Source organism: Sphaeramia orbicularis, chromosome 13, assembly GCF_902148855.1.
Source record: "Sphaeramia orbicularis chromosome 13, fSphaOr1.1, whole genome shotgun sequence".
Taxonomy (NCBI): Eukaryota; Metazoa; Chordata; class Actinopteri; order Kurtiformes; family Apogonidae; genus Sphaeramia; species Sphaeramia orbicularis.
Genome location: NC_043969.1, coordinates 4,521,638 through 4,540,079, shown reverse-complemented (window position 1 = coordinate 4,540,079; position 18,442 = coordinate 4,521,638). Strand labels below are relative to the sequence as shown.

General features: G+C 39.7%; 1 protein-coding gene and 1 pseudogene across 1 annotated transcript; both read right to left on the bottom strand.

The window, feature by feature from the left end:
- Positions 1–1,243: 1,243 nt before the first annotated feature.
- Positions 1,244–17,726, bottom strand: LOC115431377 (A disintegrin and metalloproteinase with thrombospondin motifs 8-like). The gene is given in 18 exon segments (XM_030151694.1): positions 1,244–2,695; positions 2,698–2,864; positions 2,866–2,888; positions 2,890–2,993; positions 2,996–3,220; positions 3,223–3,308; positions 5,882–6,057; positions 6,585–6,757; positions 7,915–8,101; positions 9,647–9,939; positions 10,792–10,959; positions 11,051–11,072; positions 11,074–11,117; positions 11,120–11,183; positions 14,694–14,779; positions 14,782–14,829; positions 14,832–14,931; positions 16,706–17,726. Coding segments are annotated over 18 exon segments (2,862 nt in total). The 5' UTR covers positions 17,456–17,726; the 3' UTR covers positions 1,244–2,549.
- On the bottom strand, positions 7,736–7,883 carry LOC115432291 (uncharacterized; annotated as a pseudogene).
- Positions 17,727–18,442: the final 716 nt, after the last annotated feature.

Below are 18,442 nucleotides of genomic sequence, written 5' to 3'. Positions count from 1 at the left end.
ATGACTTTCCTCAGATGACCCAGAGCATCAAGGGTTATCTGTTTGGACCAAGTGACTCTCTCTGAAAGATGCTCCACTTCACATAATCTGCCTTTTCATGTGAGGGCCACACGGGAATAGAATAAGCTCCCAAGTGGGTTTCTTCTCACAAAATATATTTTTCCTGTGAGGAACAAAAATGTTAAATCATTGGTGTCCATATTAATGATCGCTCTCCATGTAAAATGCTGATTTTTTATATGTGATTATGTATTGATGTGGGGATTGAATGGGGTGTGTGTATTTTACGGCAGTATACCTGATTTATCATCTTATTTGTACTCAGTCAGTCATGGTGTTATTAGCTCAAGTACACGGTGCTCTTAAGCTGTAATAAACATATTTTTAGCTGTTCACATGAGATGATTGTGAAAATGTGAGTTATTTTGATAGATAAAGTGTAATTGGGACTCAGTACGTAATCATTTGTCCAGGTCAAATGTGATTAATGGTATGTATAAATAGGACCAAAACAAGGAATATGTCTGAAAACAAATTATTCCAACTTTATGGGCAAAAGTATACACTCAGCGTTGCACTGGAACTGTTTGTAACTGGTTCTTAAATAAAGACACTGAATGCCTGGCTATGGATTCACATTAAAAATCTCAGAGACTTGACCATTTCATCCCTTACCATCTGTTAATCATATCAGAATGTTACCCAACCATAATCTGCAATAGCACAATTGTTGGTATTGTCAGTCACAAGGTTCACATACAGCAAGCTTAATCAGCTGTAAATAGAATAAGACTGGTATAATAAATCCAGGGATAATATGAAGTCCATGTTGTTTCCCGTTTAATAGAGGTTCCTCCCTAACCACAGCTACTGAGTATGATTTTATAGGGCTGTTTTATTCCTGATGTCTGACCAGAAAAGTCATTGCACTGTGGGAGGACTTCACTCAACATCTTTGAGGTTTCAGTCTATAAAATGGGTACTGAAATCTGCCTCGCCCTGCTTTTAAAAGCCACTGACCCACCTAAAAGAATGCTATTAGTCTGGCTTCCACTGGAGCCTTGTAGCGTTCCACAGCAATCTGGTTGGGTGTATTCTGTGGGAATCCAAGAAAACACTGTGTGGTTGATGTTTTATAATCATCAAGTAATGAATCTTTTGTCCACAACAGAGATATGGCTAAACAGAATGAATGAAGAAGTTTAGACAAAAATAAAAGAAAAGAAATGATAAGAAAGAGTTACTGACATACATGTCTTTATTGACCATTTTACAGACAAAAATCTCAAAGACAGGCAGCATATGCCATGTCAATTACATCTCCATGGTAAAAATTTTACAAAAATAAATAGCTAAAAAGGAAGCTGTAACAATAAATAGTATGGTCCTTCACTGAAGGTATATAGGCCTAATACTCCATCTCTTTTCTTTATAACATACTGTAAATTAACAACAGGAATGAAGAATCAAATATACATACAACTGTGAGCATTTGCATAATGCAACAACAAATACAGGATCGGGAAATGAATAAAATTAATGTTTTTTTTTTTCATATGCATGATAGATAGTATGCTTATCACTTAACTTAGCAATAACACCTCCAAGCGCATCTGTTGCATTGCAGTCTGTTTGCACCACTATTCATGTCAACCTCATTATAACCTCATACAAAATTGAAAGGAATATGTATAAGTGTAACTACAGGGCAGAGGAAAGTTCTCTGTTTTAGGTTACCCCTTGCCAGAAATGACTGGTTATCCTCTAGCTAAAAATTTCACACACTGTGTAAACTCAGACTATTTCTATAAATTTATACATGTACTTGGCATTTAAACAATCTGTTTCGGCTAATTAAGGCTATAACATATTCTAGTCCAAATTACTTCAGTTTAGTGTCAGCGTGGTTTAACCACCATTCATCAACTTAAATATAGCATATATCCTTGGTTACCATAGTGTAGTTCAGTATTTCTTATGTTAGGGTCAATACTTGACATTATCACCATTGTAATCACTTAACACAAATCACATTTTGGTAAGTGAGTATGTGTAGAAAAGAGAAGCAATCCAACAAGAGCACATTTCCCAGAGGCTTAAAATCTTAAAACACCAACCTAAATGTACCTACCTCAACTAACTTAGGTAAATGGCTCCATCAAAGCTTTATCGGCCATTGAGTTCTGTGGAGGAGAATTGGAGGTATATTTACACTGTGCTGGTGTTTGACAGCAGGTTTCATGCCATTGCTCCAGTCCCACTTTAACTGACAGCTCACATTGAAAGATAAAGTGAAACATGTACTGCGGAATAAGCCAAATGTCATCTAAAAATGGGACTTTCTCGAGAAAACACACACAGCACCTTCATCTAGAATCTAGTATCTAGACATAGCCATTACATGTACATCCTGAGGTAGATTTTCACTTGTGTAAATTTCAATAGTGGTTGTCAAATGTCAAACAAAGATGACAAAGAATAATTAGGCAAATGCCATTGACACAACGGGTTGGTAAGTGCAGTCAGAGCAAAAAGAGACTCATTCAAAGTCAACCATCCACATGTTCTTCATAAGCACTCTTGGTGAGGCATTCTCCAGAGACTGGTTCTGGGATCTTGCTTGCATCACACTTTTCTGGCTCAACAGTCTTCCCAGTGTAGTCTATGCAGAAGACACTGCGGCGGTGCTCCCCTGGCCACAAGTTCGTGAACAGGCAGACCAAGGTCCCATTTGCCATATGGGGCAGGGCAGATCCCCGCAGGGCCTGATGTCAGTAGGTTTCAGGTCTTTGTCACAGTGGCTGGACTGGAAACCTGCATTGTCCCGGCACTCCACGCTCCTCCGGGACCAACCAGAGCCACACTCTTGAGCACTCAGACCACTCTCCCCAGCACCCAGTCTGGTACGCCAAATGGATGGATCATATGCATAGATGGGGCCAACCCTTTCCTCTCCTTGGATTTATTGAAGGTTGCATCTCTAGGAATAAAAAGGTATATTTAACCTTTGGGGGGTTAGCATCCCCTCCAGTGGCCAGGAGTTGGATAGTAATGGCCTCCTTCAGCTGCCTGAAACTCTGGATCCTCTCCAGAGTGGTGGATGAGCCGCTGTACTTGAGCACAGCGCCAAGCACAGGAATGTCCTGCTCAACTGTAGAGACAGAGAAGTTACCATTGAGAATGTAACCGCCACTCTCTCTTTTTATGGCAAGGTAGTTCCATCATGCTTGATTCCTTTGTGGCTCCGCTGTTTGATGTCAATGTTAGTTGCACCAACAGGAATAGTAACAATGTCACTGTATCCAAAACTAGAAGAGAAAAGAAAGAGCTAGATTACAATGATGTAGACTATTTGTTTGATTTCTTTCTTTTTTTTTTCTTCAATTTTTGAAACAACCAGTGGCAGCTTGTCAATAGAGGGTACTAGGGTGCACCCCCACCTGTCTCACATGCGGAAGAAGACAATAGGAATCCCATAAAATAGTTTTATAAAAACATTAATATTTAAACAAATGCGCTATACATGATACAGCCCATGAGTACCATGTATATCCGCATTTAAGTGTAGTTTAAACATGTTTTTGGTTGTTGAGTGAGCAGTCAAGTCACGTGTTTCCTGTTTGGGATGCAAAAATCTGTGCCCAAGGCTCTCTGTTTACCATAATACCATAATCACGTTACAAATAGTGCATGCACAGTAGAGACAGGAGAGCCTGTGGGTACAAAAAATTGTGCCCAAGCCCCACCCACAGGAGTAAACATCACATTCCAAAAAGAATCAAGAGCTTCCTCAGAAATGGAATCAGTGAATAGGTATGTAACTAATACTAATGAGTTTTAACTATGCCTATGGATAGTTCAGTGGTTAACACAACTGACTTTAATGCTGGAGTCCAAAGGATGAATTCCTGGCACGTGAGATTGCCAGTTTGTTTTATCTTATTTTTTGAATGCCATGCAATCTACCCGCACTACTGTCACCGCCAGTGGTGTAGTCTATACCTACTTATTTTTCAGTCAGCAATGCGTATACCCACTTCGAAATCCCCCTGATGCGCACCATTCAGTAGTGTCTGAGCCAAATTGCTCATTTTTTCCCCAAGGATGGTGAAGCCATGACCCGCCACACTCTTCCTCTAATTGGCTAGCACTGCCACTCATTAGATTGGTTAACTTTAGGCATGATGACTGATGAGCCAATCAGAGGCAGAATAGGGTGGGTCGTGCCGAGGAAAATATTGCCAACTAGCACAGGCCACCTCTGGAACCTAATTGAAGAGTATGATTATTGGAAATGCGAATGAGAAAGGCAGAATAAACGTATTTCAAGTGAGTGGCATGTATTGAGAGAACCTACTTTCATGGAATACATAATTCTGAGGTAAGTTTTAAGATGGTTTCCAAATGATTCACTGTTGTAAACTACTGGCCAAATGACTGCACATTTAGAGGAGAAGATATTTTGTCACCATTAGTTAAACTGTGTGAGTAGGCTACTGTTATGAAAGGCTAATGTTATCCTATGTTTGCCTCATGTTGAATACATTTACAACCATACAGCTGCTTGTGTGACCAGTAATACCTACAAACTGCTCCTGATTAAGTCATGATAATTTTATAATAGTGAACAAATACTACTGACAGATTTTTGGGTAAACTAAATAGAGTAGTCTTAAATGTCACTTTTTCTAAAACAGGGCATTTTTTTCTGGACTGCTTTAAAAAAAAAAGGCAAAAATTTAGAGTATATAAACTTCTCCAGGGACACCTACACCACTGGTCACCACTGGTTTAAATGCTTTGGCCATATTATCAGTGGAAAAGGCACTTGTCAGGGACATGTCTGACTTTAACAATAGAGTCATGGGAAAATTTATATGTTTAAAGGATAGACAGGTGAAATTTATATTTAAAAAAATAAATGACTGAAAACACACACTGTGTATTTCTAGTTTTATTTTAGTTTAAATTAATATATTAGAATAGTGGTGCATGTACATGTATTCTAGTGATGATATGTGTTTATAGTGTAGCTGAAAACTGACTTGGATACTGCGCCCCACCAAAAAATAATTTCACCAGCCGCCACTGGAAGCAACCACCTCTTTCTGTCTATAATCACCATCCTGGGGGTCTCCTATGATTACACAGAATATTTATTACCCCGCCCCCCGAAGGGAAGGCACGGGGTATTGTTTTTGGTTTGGTTTGTTTCTTTCTTTGTTTATTAACACTCTAGCAGCAAAACTATTGGTTGAATTCATACCAAATTGTGTTCATAGATTGCTAGTGACCCAGAATAGATCTGATTACATTTTGGGAAAAGTAGGTCAAATTAAAAATTTTCATGAATTTTTTAAAATCTTTTTTTTTTCCCCCATTTACTTATAATGGGTGAAATTTCAAATGTTCATAAAAAACATCAATTTTGTTTCCATTTATTTCAAGCTTGGCACATATATAGAGGCAATAGATATGCTGACATCAGCACACACATAGACATGATGACATCAGCTGGATCGATGCCAAAATAAGCTACAATACGTATGAGGGGCAGGGTTTGTTGTGCCTGGCACCACTTGTTTGTAAAGTATTTATTATCCATCTTCCCCCAAGTCATTTCCCTTAAAATTGATTGTAAATGCTGAAATTGCTGTTATTAAATTGTACTTCATTTGATTTGACAGTCAGCTTGAAAGTAATAGAATGTGTGTAGTCTAAAATTTTGCAGCAAGATTTTTTACTGCAAATATATCAGTTCCATACTCGTACTGCATATACTATACCATACTATTCTGCATCATAATGAATGAACGCAAAATACTGAGAAACAGAGATAGGCTGCCTCTGCTCAAAAACACATCTTTTCGTGACCACTTACATTGCTTTGTTGTACGAGCCTGTGATCTTTCTACATGTTAGCCCACTCCCTCCACAGACTCCACACTTATCCACCCTCTTGTTGGATCCAATCACCTGGTCGCAGCCTGCCTTCACACATTGGCCTTGGACACATACTGAAGTGGTGTCAGGGCCACAGGTTGTTCCATCTATAACCTGCAAGGACACAATGGACAAATTTATCTGAATCTAACAAAGTTTCTGAACATCCACCCAGTCACTGGCCACCTCTTTTAGGATTTCAGCCATGTAGTTGTGGTTACGTTTCAGACAAATGTTAAACCCAGAAACTTGATGATATTCAAATCAAGTCTAACATGTGTATATTAGCCTTAGGCACCATCCAAGATGTAGGCATTTAAAAAAAAATGTAAGTTTGTAGTAAAGATATTCTTTGTGGAGCAGCAAAAATGGAAGCAAAGACCTCAAGGTCACTTTGACAATAAATATTTACACAACTCTTAGGTGCAGATATCCTGAAAATATGCTGCTGAATCAAACTAATTTCCATTTGCATTTGCAGTATGTTACACTGATTTATCATTTGTCATGTGATTCTAACTCACTGTCTGACAGCTCCAACATTTCAACACAAGGCAACAAGCTTTAAAGGTACAGTTCTAAACTACAATTATAAGAAGTTTAAGAAACACTGTGTAAGTTGTGATGTAAAGTGCATGTACCTTGGATTCGAACACCTTAAATTCACTGCTGCCCCTGGCTCTGCAGAACAGCTTACATCTGTCTCGGGGAGAAACACCAGCATACTTTGGTATCCACTGTTTCACATTGCCATTGTAGTCCAGGTATTTGGGGCTGTTGTATTTCTCACACTGCTCCTCTCTGAAACTCTTCCCTAAAGGATAAAAAAAACACTGTGAGTACCGCAAATGTAGATCAACCTGCTGAAAGGGCAATAGTGAAAATCTATAACTTTGTGCAGTAAGTAACTTTTTTTAAGAATTCTTAATTTAATAAAATATATTTCTCAGCTGCAGGTAAGACTTGTGCTCAGTTTTATTAAATCTGTGGAGATAATAGTGACAAATGTGGTGTTGGATTTAGGCTGTATACAATGGTCATCCATACAAAGATGATTGTTTGATTTTGACCAGACATGAGGGATTTAAGTCACAAGACCTAACTGAGTCACAATGTTCAAGGCTTGACTTCTTACTTGACTAACACTGACTGACTTAATTTAGACATAGTATTAACCTGGTTTGACTTGACTGAGACTTGCATCAGACACCTTGGCGAGTCATCTTGTTCAGGAGCATACTGAGAGGTCACTGAAGCATAATTGGGTGATTTCTGATGCAATGTGTGTCAGTCATCACAAAACAGTGTCCACTTGAAATAAGAGACAAAGAAGGAATGACAGATGCAGTACACTATTAGACTAGATCGCCACTCACCATCATTGTTCATTTGGGAAGCTTGTAATTGAGAGATGAGATAAGACTTTATTGATCCCACAACAGGGAAATTCAATGGTCAAGGCAGCAACAAAATGATGTTCAAGAAAAAATGTGTTTGCTCAAGTGATTGCTCAACTTTTCATGTGAGATGGACAATGGACAATCAGCAATGACCTTATCTTGCTTGGCTTTTACCAGACGTTGGGTAAAAATCAACCATATCAGATACCACAAGGAAATTCAACATTATGTTGATAGAAGTTAACTTTCAGAATCATCCTGGGTGTCATTTATGGTGCCATATTATAATGTCACAAAATAGATGATTGAATGTGGTAACATCAGAATCAGATTCAGAATCAGAATCAGAATACTTCATTAATCCCAGGGGGAATTGTTATTTTTTTAATTATTAAGGGAGAGGGCAAACGCAGCCCTTCACAATCAGATATTATGCAGTCGAGACTCCCACATTTAGGGAATTCGTGGGTGTCAGCATAACCAGAGTGCAATGGTTGAGTCTCACCCTAGGTGAATCTCTAAAAACTACAATTTTAATAAGTCAAAAGTCCAACGATGTCTCCTCACTCACCACTGTTGTCGTCACAGGGCTGTGTGTTACAGGACTGGTACTGGACTCGCTGTCCTTCACAGTACTTCCCTCCATTTTGCGGCACAGGGTCCGTACACTCCCTATAGGAGAACTCCACCCCACCCCCACATGTTCTGGAGCACTGCTGCCAGGGTCCCCACGAGCTCCAGCCACCATCCACAACCATCTGCGGTAAAACACAGCAAGAAAAAAAGTCAAATAGAGAGCACTGAGAGTAGTTGGTTAGAGCAGAGTGCCAAGGCAGTCTCAGCTGTGCAGTTTAAACCACAGTCTGGGCTTCTGGGTTTGAGGCCGCACAGTGTGTTGGCGTGCTCTAACTACAGGCTAAATCTGTGTTGAAGTTCGGCACGCGCCTACTGTCTACCTCTACCCACATTCCTGCCACATGTGTCAGTCACCCCTAGTGGAACCTGCCATGCTGTAGTTTTGTAACACAAAATTAAAAGCGTTTGCTGGTGTGTGCTTTTGCTCGTGTGGGTGTCCTGTCCAGAAGTTTTATGAGTTTGGACCAGCTAGCATCCTAACTGCCAGCATGTCTGGATTCATAAGCAGATGTGTGATCATAACACACGGAGAACACATCAGGGCAACCAAGCTACAATGAAACACTGAGATGTATAAACATTCTTGAAGGAAACATAAAAAAGCATCATGGATGGATTTAAGTTCAGAAAAAGCCAAAAATGTTGTCATATGCATTTTAGAGGGTATTTTTATTTATTTATTTTTACTGGCCTTTACTGCAAAATAAATGCCTGGTCTCCACTGACTAAATCACCATAGTTAGGGAGTTTAATACTTTTGACCTTTTTTTTGTATGCTATTGTGGATTTTGTCAAAAAGTTTAAAACGGGGGGAAAGCTTTAAATTGAGTCTACGAAAAGACCAATAAAGTTACATAATAGTAAAGGTATATTTAATTTTTTTTTAGCTTTTAGTAATTAAACGAACTGCATGGGTCTATTTTGTTAACACGAAAAGCAGACATTGGAACTCGGTATGAAGTTGACTTTTGCGCGTTTCTAACTCTTTCTGAAACGGTTGCACACCTAAAAGGAAGTGACTCATCAATCCATCATAGGCAATTTGAAGCAGCTAGCAAGTGCAAATAATCCTCATCAGTATACAACATGCAGCAACAGGTGAAGAAGGTGCAAAACATCCAGTTTACAAATACTACTTTATATGGTTTCAAGGACAGTGTAGCCAAACGGAGCTTTTCAACACGACTAAGCCAACAGTGTGCAGAGGTATGAAATCTCATTGTGCAGAAGTATAGAATCTGTATATGCAATATGAACTGAAAGCTGCATATAGTACATTATTTTTTGTCAGAAACACAGTGGCAGAACTCTGTCTTTCTTTTTTAGCTTCTTAGATAATTGCTAATATTGTCAGCTGTTGGTGCATCAAGCTTGACCACCTCTTTATAAGAGTCAATTTATAAGAGTATTTTTATTGAAAACAGTTCCTGCTACAGCTGTAGCTTTGATGAACGCTGTGATACTGAATAAAAACCATAAAGCTATGGGCTATAAAGTCAAAACAATGAACTCCAATGAGTCCAGTGAAGAATGTCTGTTGGAGAGTCACCACAAAATAAGACTACAAGTCACTATAAGACATTTAATCCACTGTTCAAAAATAAGCTTCAAAGCCAGTGATCACACTCTGGATAACATGACTTCTTAGATAACAAAAGCAGTCGTACCGGTGGCTGTATCACTTCCTGGGCTGGCATGCACACCCCATGCAGGCACATCCCATTGACGCCGCAATTGGTGCCATCAGCCCAGGGCAAGCTGCCGTTTTTGGTGGTGCACTGTGTGGTCCCATCTTGTTGACACCACAGTTGGCTGCAGATGTCGCTGTCTGAGGTGTTCGGGCAATGGACATACTCCTCTCCAAAAATCTGCTGGCACTGTTGGTCCAGGTTGTACTTGATGCCTGGCAGCTCTTCTGGTAACGGCATGGCGTTTTCGGGGACATCTAGCAGGCAATCGCCTACGGTCACAAAACAAAACAAGATTGTAAGAGGCTGATCAGATGTTGTGCACTGGACACTTTGGATTTTGCAGCATGATAGCGACTGTTAATGTGTTGCTTTTGTCTGTGTGGTATGGCAAGAGGGAAAAATATTCAGGGCAAGCTGAATCCTGACTATAAAAATGAATAATTCAGATTTAACTAATGCTTTCATAGGCAACCTCAAACTCTGAATCTGGACCAATGACAGCTACTCTAAATCTGAATTTAGTCACATTTTCTCTAATGATGTTTTATTACATTGAATAAGCTTTTTGTCTGGAGTTGACAATGATGTCAACAGTCCGGAATGAACATTCTCGGCCACATAAGTTTTCTTTGGAGACATTTTCCAACTGATAAAGAACATATTTTGCTGACACCAGCTGTTGCTTTTGGCTGAGGAGGTGGAGACCAGGAAGAAGTCCATAGTATGACTCAGTGGAAAAGAAGGTTTGCTCATGGGTCTAGCAAGGATACAAACAATACAAGATGCCCAACACATGATAAGGAGCGGGAGCAACAGAGGTGAGGTAAAGAGAGATAGAGTAAGAGCTTGAGGGTAACGAAAAGAGGATGTGAAGAACAAGATAAACCATCCCTACAACCCATAATTTGAGGAGAGCAACATGTTTAAGCAGGAAGCCATAGTTAGAGTGCAAGAGGAATAACATTATGTTTTATCATCTCTGAATCAGCTGTAATTACACAGCACAGTCTGATGGCAGATGTCCTGGTTGGCAGAAGGGTTCAGTCTCTGATTCTTTCACTGTAACAAATTTTAACACAGGAAAATACTGAAATACAAACATTTTCTACTGTATTTCCTACCATGTCCGTTGTCAAAGAACTCAGTGATGTAGAGTGCGCTGCAGGGAGACCACGGTGATGTTTTGTTAAGGCTGACAAACAAAGGAGCCATTAGATAATGACCTCCCAGATCTCCGTACAGCCTCTCGCAGGTCTTAGAGTCATCATGTGGCATGCTCAACACCTGACCTGCAGGAGGAAAGGATAGGAAGGGTTACACATGCAAGATGTATGATAACCGTTTCAGAAAAGATCTTTGTGACAGTAAATATGAGTTTACCAAGCTCGTGTGCAGCTGTAAAGGGCCGCCTGCAGGCCATTGTCCTCAATAACAGAACAGCTTCTCTGGGGTCGCACATAGTGCCTACATCGGCCACACCTAATGTGTCACAGCTCTTTTGTCCACAGATGTCCTAAAAACAAACACACAACCACCAAGAACAAGATTAGAAAGTGTGATTTGATTTGAGAGGCTGATACCTACATCGATAATATTTTAAGGCAGAAGCTTTAAAATTGAACAAACCATTTTATTGTAAGGAAAGATTTATATTTTGTAGAACACATAAGCACAACTAAATTAAGTCATTCTAATAAGTTACATATTGTAATTAGTAGTCATTATTTTATTCTATTAGTTAGAAAATTGTGGCATTTGATGTGTTTGATGTATTCAATTTTTTGATGACAGGGGAACTGTGTTGGAAGGGAATTTTGGCATTGGTGGTTGTTAAAGATGAACAGAGATGTGTTGAGCCATAATTTCTTAAGACAAACCTTAAAGTGTCCATTGCTATACCGATGAAAACATAAACCTACGACACTGTGGACTATTTATCATCAGGCTCAACAAACCTCTAAAGCAGAGTGATACAGAGACTGACAAATGGTTCAAAGTGAATGTGCACATGAGCATCATGAGGAGTTTCACTGGCACAACTCAATCCCAACAAACATGTTCCACTTCTATTGGTATTTTCTGTCAAAAAATTATTCCCATACCTATCTGGTAGTTAAGCAAGCAGAGGTGCTTAACCTGAGTTGGTTTTTGTGTAAGAGTTAGTGGTATATGTCAGCACTACACAGTGATGCCCTGTGCATTAGCTTTTCTTTGATAATCATCAGCACTTGTTGGTAAGGAGGGAATGACAAGAAAACAAGAGCATCATGCAGTTTGTAAAAGCGAAAAAACCAGTAGAGAAGTAGGAATGGCATGTTAAAACCAAGTGTCAAATGCATTATCTTGATAGAAATCATATGTGCATCAGGCCTGCAGTGGTCATCCTTAAACAAACTAAATGCTTAGAAACAGCTGGTCAAGTGGGCGATTAATGGGTTAAAGCCATTATTCTACCAAACATTAAATATAGTTAGCATTTGGGCAGCTCTCAGTAGCTGTTACACTAATCATGTAGGACAAAAAATATTCCAGTCTACTTGTTTTCCTGCATTTCTTAAAGAAATCAAAAACATGTTGTTCATTATTTCCATTATAAAATAAAGCAAAAAACAAAAAATACCCTCAGCATGCATCTGTCTGGAGTTGTGATGTGGGAAAATTAACAGTGTGGTGTATCAGAAATCTTTCCCCGTTCAAGGAGACGCCTGGCTGTGTAGGACGCAGACAGACATGTCCATGGCCTCGCCTCAGTCCCAAAAACCACCAAGTGTAACCCTCTGTGATTCAAAACACATCTGGACTTGGAGCTGCAGCTGAATGGAGCTCAGTATGTGTTTGTACACCTTGTTCCACAACAGCATCCTCCACTCATATATGCAGACACACACAAAACCATATCTCTGTATGTATGCGTGGGTCAAAACGCAAGGTCAGAAGATTGCATTTGCAGATAGTGCAGAAAGAGTGGAAAACTGAAGTGAAGGGAAAAGACTCATATAACAAGACCACAAAAATGAGTGACAAAAATCTTTCCACTACATGTAACAGTGTGCAAGTTTTGTGTTTCACAACAGCCTCACATGACCAGCTGAGCTTTCTCTTGTGAATAGATGAACAGACACACATTTTCAGGCTGGTCAAACTGCACACTGATACCCTGACCATTTACTGTGGTTTCATCATGACAGGACTGATTTGTGGATGCACTAAAGTTAGCTCATCCACGAGGAGCCTTCCGTCCTCTACATTTCAAAGCATACCTATGCGGAAATGGAAAAACAAACACAAACTGACTTTACATGAATGATGGTTTCCCGATCGAAAGCCACTACAACAAATCTAAGACAGGACTGCAAGCCCATATGTTCTATTCATCATTTTTCTGGCCAGATTTACACATGTAGCTGTCTAACGTCACTCAGTAGGTGGATAAACGCCAAGCTTGTCATCAAATCAAGCTGCAACTGGGACACTCAGCAATAAAAAATTAATAATATAGAGAAGTTACTTGTCTAATGTGTTGTCTGCTAACTCCTTGTCAACATGCACATACCAGATGGAGAAAGGCAGCCAGCAGAACAAGCCAATCCCAACTCAAACCTTAAAAATGTGTACCCTTATTTCCTGTTGAAGTGCTCATAATGCAGTTTCTTAGCTCTCTGTAGACATTCCCCCAACTTGGAAAAGATGATAATTCCATTTCAGGAAAACTGTAGGTTTCCTTTACTCACCTTATTTCATCTTCGTTCTTCAAATTTCAAATGCATTTCAGGGTTGCTTAAATGGAAAAATGTGATAACTGGCCAAAACTTAAGAGGGATAATGGACCCACACCCAACACAACTGACCATTAATGCACCTGTGTAAGACACTTTAGTTTCAAATAATTGCTTTGTGGTTATGTATGCTGCCTCTGAAACCACATTTGTACCGCAGCTGGCCTAGGTTCAGATTCCACCAGGGCTTAATACATGACTCACCCTTGTAAGAACGGACAACATAGTAAACTAAGCTTAAATAGTAGAGGGGATTGCCCTTTTTGTAATTACATAGTACTACAAAATACCCACAAAACTCTAGATGTTGTTCAATGCCAAAATATTTAAACCAAGCACTGAAAAAACACAAGTCTTAAAACAGCAACAATTTAGATCAAAGTCCTGTAATAGTTTTAAATACTTAGGTGTGATAAGTTTCATGAAATGCTGGGCAAATTCTGAATATTTATATATTATATGTGCAATTCTGATGCACAACATTGAAACCATTTGGCATTTCCTGCAACCAAATATGTAACAAAATAAAATCCTGTTAGATAGAGCTTGCCCCCCATACAAATGAGGTGTTCCCCAAGGACCAATTCTCTCACCACTGCAGATTTTACATTTTACATTTACAACATTCTAGAAAGCGTTTTCTAAATATGGGTGTTGAACCTAAGGTGAAGTTTGATCTGTTGTCATGGAAATGATTTGGTTATCATCATGTGACTTTGGAACAAGAAAGCTGATGATTATATAAATAGGGATTGTAATTCTAGTTTAAAGACGGTCTTGGGCATTGGAGACCATCCAATGCCAGAGATCACTGACCCCTGTTTTATGAACTTTGACCCTTGTTAGTTAATGTTCTATGTGGTTTTACATATAGAGCATGCTTTCTGTTTACAACAAACATAAATTCCAATGCAGTGAGTATTGGTTCTTTCACAAATGTAGACTCTGTGACTGATAAGCAAATTCTAAATGTAAGTTAGTTCATCTATGAGCTGTCTTCAGAGCTTAACATTAGCTGGAACTGAGTTAATAATTCCAGTCAAAGTGTTAGTTACATAGAGGTATTCCAGTAGATTCTGGGGATTTATTTTTGAACTGTATGTTGACGCAGGTATGTATGTATGTTGAAGCTGTGTTTTACTGTACAACAATTAGCACTGCAGCCACTCTGAAAATATTCTAGGTTAAATACACATTTCACATCTCTGAAAAGAAAAAGTCAGATATACTGTTGTCTTAGTTCTCACCTCTCTGGTGAAGAGCATGGCAGTATCGTAGTGCTCTGGATGCCTCTGGCTTGGAGGATTGAAAAGTTGCTGCCAGGTGCAGAAGTCCTCAAGGCCACACCTCCATTGCTGGAGACCTCTGGACCAACCTCCTCATCTCCACCACCAACATCTTCACCACCACCATGTTCACTGAGTTCTTTATGCTGGGGTGCTTATACAATTGGGCAGCCATTGACATCAGAGTTAGAATATAATGCTATGAAGGAGGAAAGACATGGTACAAAGATTACGTTACATTGTGTATATATAATAACAACAAACAATAAATAAACATTTGTACATAATCATTCTTGAAACAGTTAAATTATGACTGGTGACTAAGATGATGTATGTACTGAGTGGAACAACAATTACAATAATTGTAATTGTTGTCTTCCACAGTATGATGACACAATTGTTTAAGTATTGCTACATGTACCAGTGCTGTAATCTACTGGATAAAACTAAACACATGTGATAAGCTATAATTGGTAACTAAAATGGATTTATTTGTCAGGCACAAACATGGGCCACATTTATCACCAATGCAAATGAAAAGAGCAGTTTTAGGAGCACATGTACTCTTAAATCATTAAGTAATAATAGAACATACTGTTATCTTGACTTGTGTGAAGGAGGCAGAGGGATTACTGTTTCCTAAAAAGTAAATTTAAATCAAAATCTGACTCTCTGACCAATATCATCACTAAACATGTAGTGTGAAGGTGTTGCGGATTCATGCATGTGTTGGTATATACAATATTTTGTGTGATCCAATAACAAAATACTCCTCCTGGCCCCATAAACCGTCTGCTGCCTTTAAAGGGGATGAGAGGAGCAGAAGTGATTGGTAATTATTGAAGTCTGACACTATCTGTATTTGTAAAAGTTGTAACTTTTACCCTGTGCCTCCAAATAGGTCATAAGTGTGTTGTGTGAAACAGATTCATGTAAGCTTTTCCACAGTGTCATCGTGGCACTGTGCCTTAGTGGACAGTTGGTATAACATATGATCATTTACAAATGAATGTGGGGGATTGTGCCATGTGGTGTGTTCCATCAGTCTGGTTGAAATTTTTCTAGGATGGGATGATGAGCTTGTACAAAAAGTTTTTCCACATGTGCTGTGCATACACCCACAGAACCACATGTTGATTTAAGCCAGTGGCCCTCAAACTAAAACCACCAGTGCCAATAAAAAAAAAAAAAATCATTATAATAGGGTTGCAAGGTGCAATAACTTTGTCAGAATCAAACTATCTCCACATTAATGACTGGCTGTCAACTACATCTGATGTGAAAACAAATTATGAACGTGACCATCATCCACTCTAATGTAGCTGGTTGCTTGGTTGCCTGTAGCCTGTAGAGTGTCTGGCATTTAAGGGGCTTATTCAGGACTAACAGACAGGATCATGAATCGTCTTATTCTGTTGAAAGACATCCTTCGTTTAGTTCAGGCTATACCCAGGTTTAATAATTGTGATGGAAGATAGAAGTAGGAGTGCTTTCACATACAGCCCAAATTCATAAAACTGTAATTGAACTCAAACATTTAATAGAACATGTAGCATTATGTATGAAAGTACCATCAATCTTAAAAGAAGAGTCATAGAATAGAACAGACACTGTGACCTTCCATGGATGATGCTGAGAGCTGGCTGACAAATTGTGACCAACTCCTGAGGAATGTGGTTCAGCATTGCTTGCATTTCTGTTGCCTGACCTCTTTTTCAGCCTATGGAAAACATGAAGCCCACTGATTTCCTCCCAAGCTCTCTCATTGCCAAAACATGTTTTATGAAGCAACATGAGACAAACAATCCTTCCACAACAGTTTAGCCATGAATTATAACTTTGCAGGGTAGATGGAGTAATAAAGGAGGATTTAAAATGATCCTTACCAATTGTGGGTTTGTTTGTGGGATAGTCTAGATTAAACTATGATTTGTTTATGTTCCTATGGGTGCAGGAAAGAATGAGTATCTGACCTTTATTTCATCTCCATAGAAGTGGGTCATGGTTGAGTCTGCTACGACCAGGGTCTCTATGAACCGTGGCGCGGAAACAAAGCGTCTACGGCGAGGTTCCCTGTGTGCGTCACTGTCGCCGTGCGTAAAACTTTCCCCATTGTGCTTCTCTGCTCGGCTCTCCTCCACCGCGAGATCAAACAGAAGGGGAACGCCGGTACTTTGGGTCAGTGTCCTCCTTTTGATGACATGCAGCTGCTCGGCAGAGTCTGGCCCCAGGCCGCCACGAACTTTGGGCTCAATTAAATACTCCTTCCCCTCCGTTATGAAGGAGCCATAGATGCCGGAGCACAAGCTGACAGCCACAACTGAGTTTTGATCATGATCTACATTCCCCGAGTAGAAACAGCTTCTCAGCTGTCCTTCGCTCTCCTTGGTCTGGTTGATTAATGACTGGAGATCCGCGTCCAGAGCAGGTTGGCCACCTGAAGCGCTGCGTAAAGAGCCAACATCTCTGGCTTTGATGCGCTGTATGGTGAAGTAAGGCGCAATAAAACTGGTATCTGGGATAAGACTTAGAGTCAAGTCCTGGCCAAATGCACTGAGGATATACCTCGGCTGTTCCTCACTTCTTTTCCAAAAGCGACTGCTGATTCGTCCATTTATCCGAACAGGTACAACATCCTCTGATTCAAACGGAGCAGAAAATGCCACGCTCATTACGCACGTGGATAGAAAGATTAAAATCATAGTGGAACACATCTTCCGCATTGAAAAATTGCACTAAGTGGTTAAAAATTTTTTTTTTTTTAATGTATGTCCTCTATTCTCTGGCTTGTAACGCGTCTTCAGTGACTAAGGTAACTTCTAGAATCGGCGATTTTTCTAATCAGATCCTATTTTTCCAGCGCTGTAAAACCAGTCTTGGTCAAACTATGTCTGGAATTTAATTTCAGTCTGTCTGTGGCCTCACATCTAATTCCCTAACCAAGCTAAGTCCTGTTGTAAGCTACCACTCACCAGCAAAGCTGCAGTCTGGACATATCAGGGGTATTTATACTTTCTGCTCTTCCCTGGACACGAGGGGGTTTATTTTTGATATCCTCCGTTGCTGGAAATTCTCCTCCCACTCGCACTTCATGCGAAACTCGCCGATAAAATGGGTCCAATGAGAATAAGCCGACACTCCCCCCTTCTGAAATAGCTTGACAACGGCGCTCCTATTATTAACCCACCGTGCTATATGACAGCGGCAGGACATGTATACTACGCATAGCTGGAAGTCCTCTAGTCGAGTTATTTCGGAGTTGTGTGTGAGTGGCAGGCTCCCACAGAGCCTGGAGCCCCCCAGGTTGATCTCCTTTATCTTAGCACAAAGGTCCACCGCTGGTAAAGAGACAGCACACTCTATGGGCTTTAAAAATGACTGTCACCTTGAACACCGACGTATGTGGGCGTTAAACACACCAGAAAATGAATACAAATAAAGAGATTTCCCTGCAAAATACTTTTCATTAGGAAGAAGTCTCAATATTTATCTCAATAGAAGTTACAATAGTTTTTTCACTTAAGCAAATTTGAAGCATCTTGTGTAGTCGTGATTTTTTTTTTTTCTTCCATAACAGTCTGCAAAACATGTATTCACAGTGTTACGGAATTCTTTTCTAAAAGGCCCCTGTTGTATTACAAGACTTAACACATGTTTGCCAGGCACGGTGTAAATCACTTTAATGAAATGTAGACAGTCTGCCAGACGAA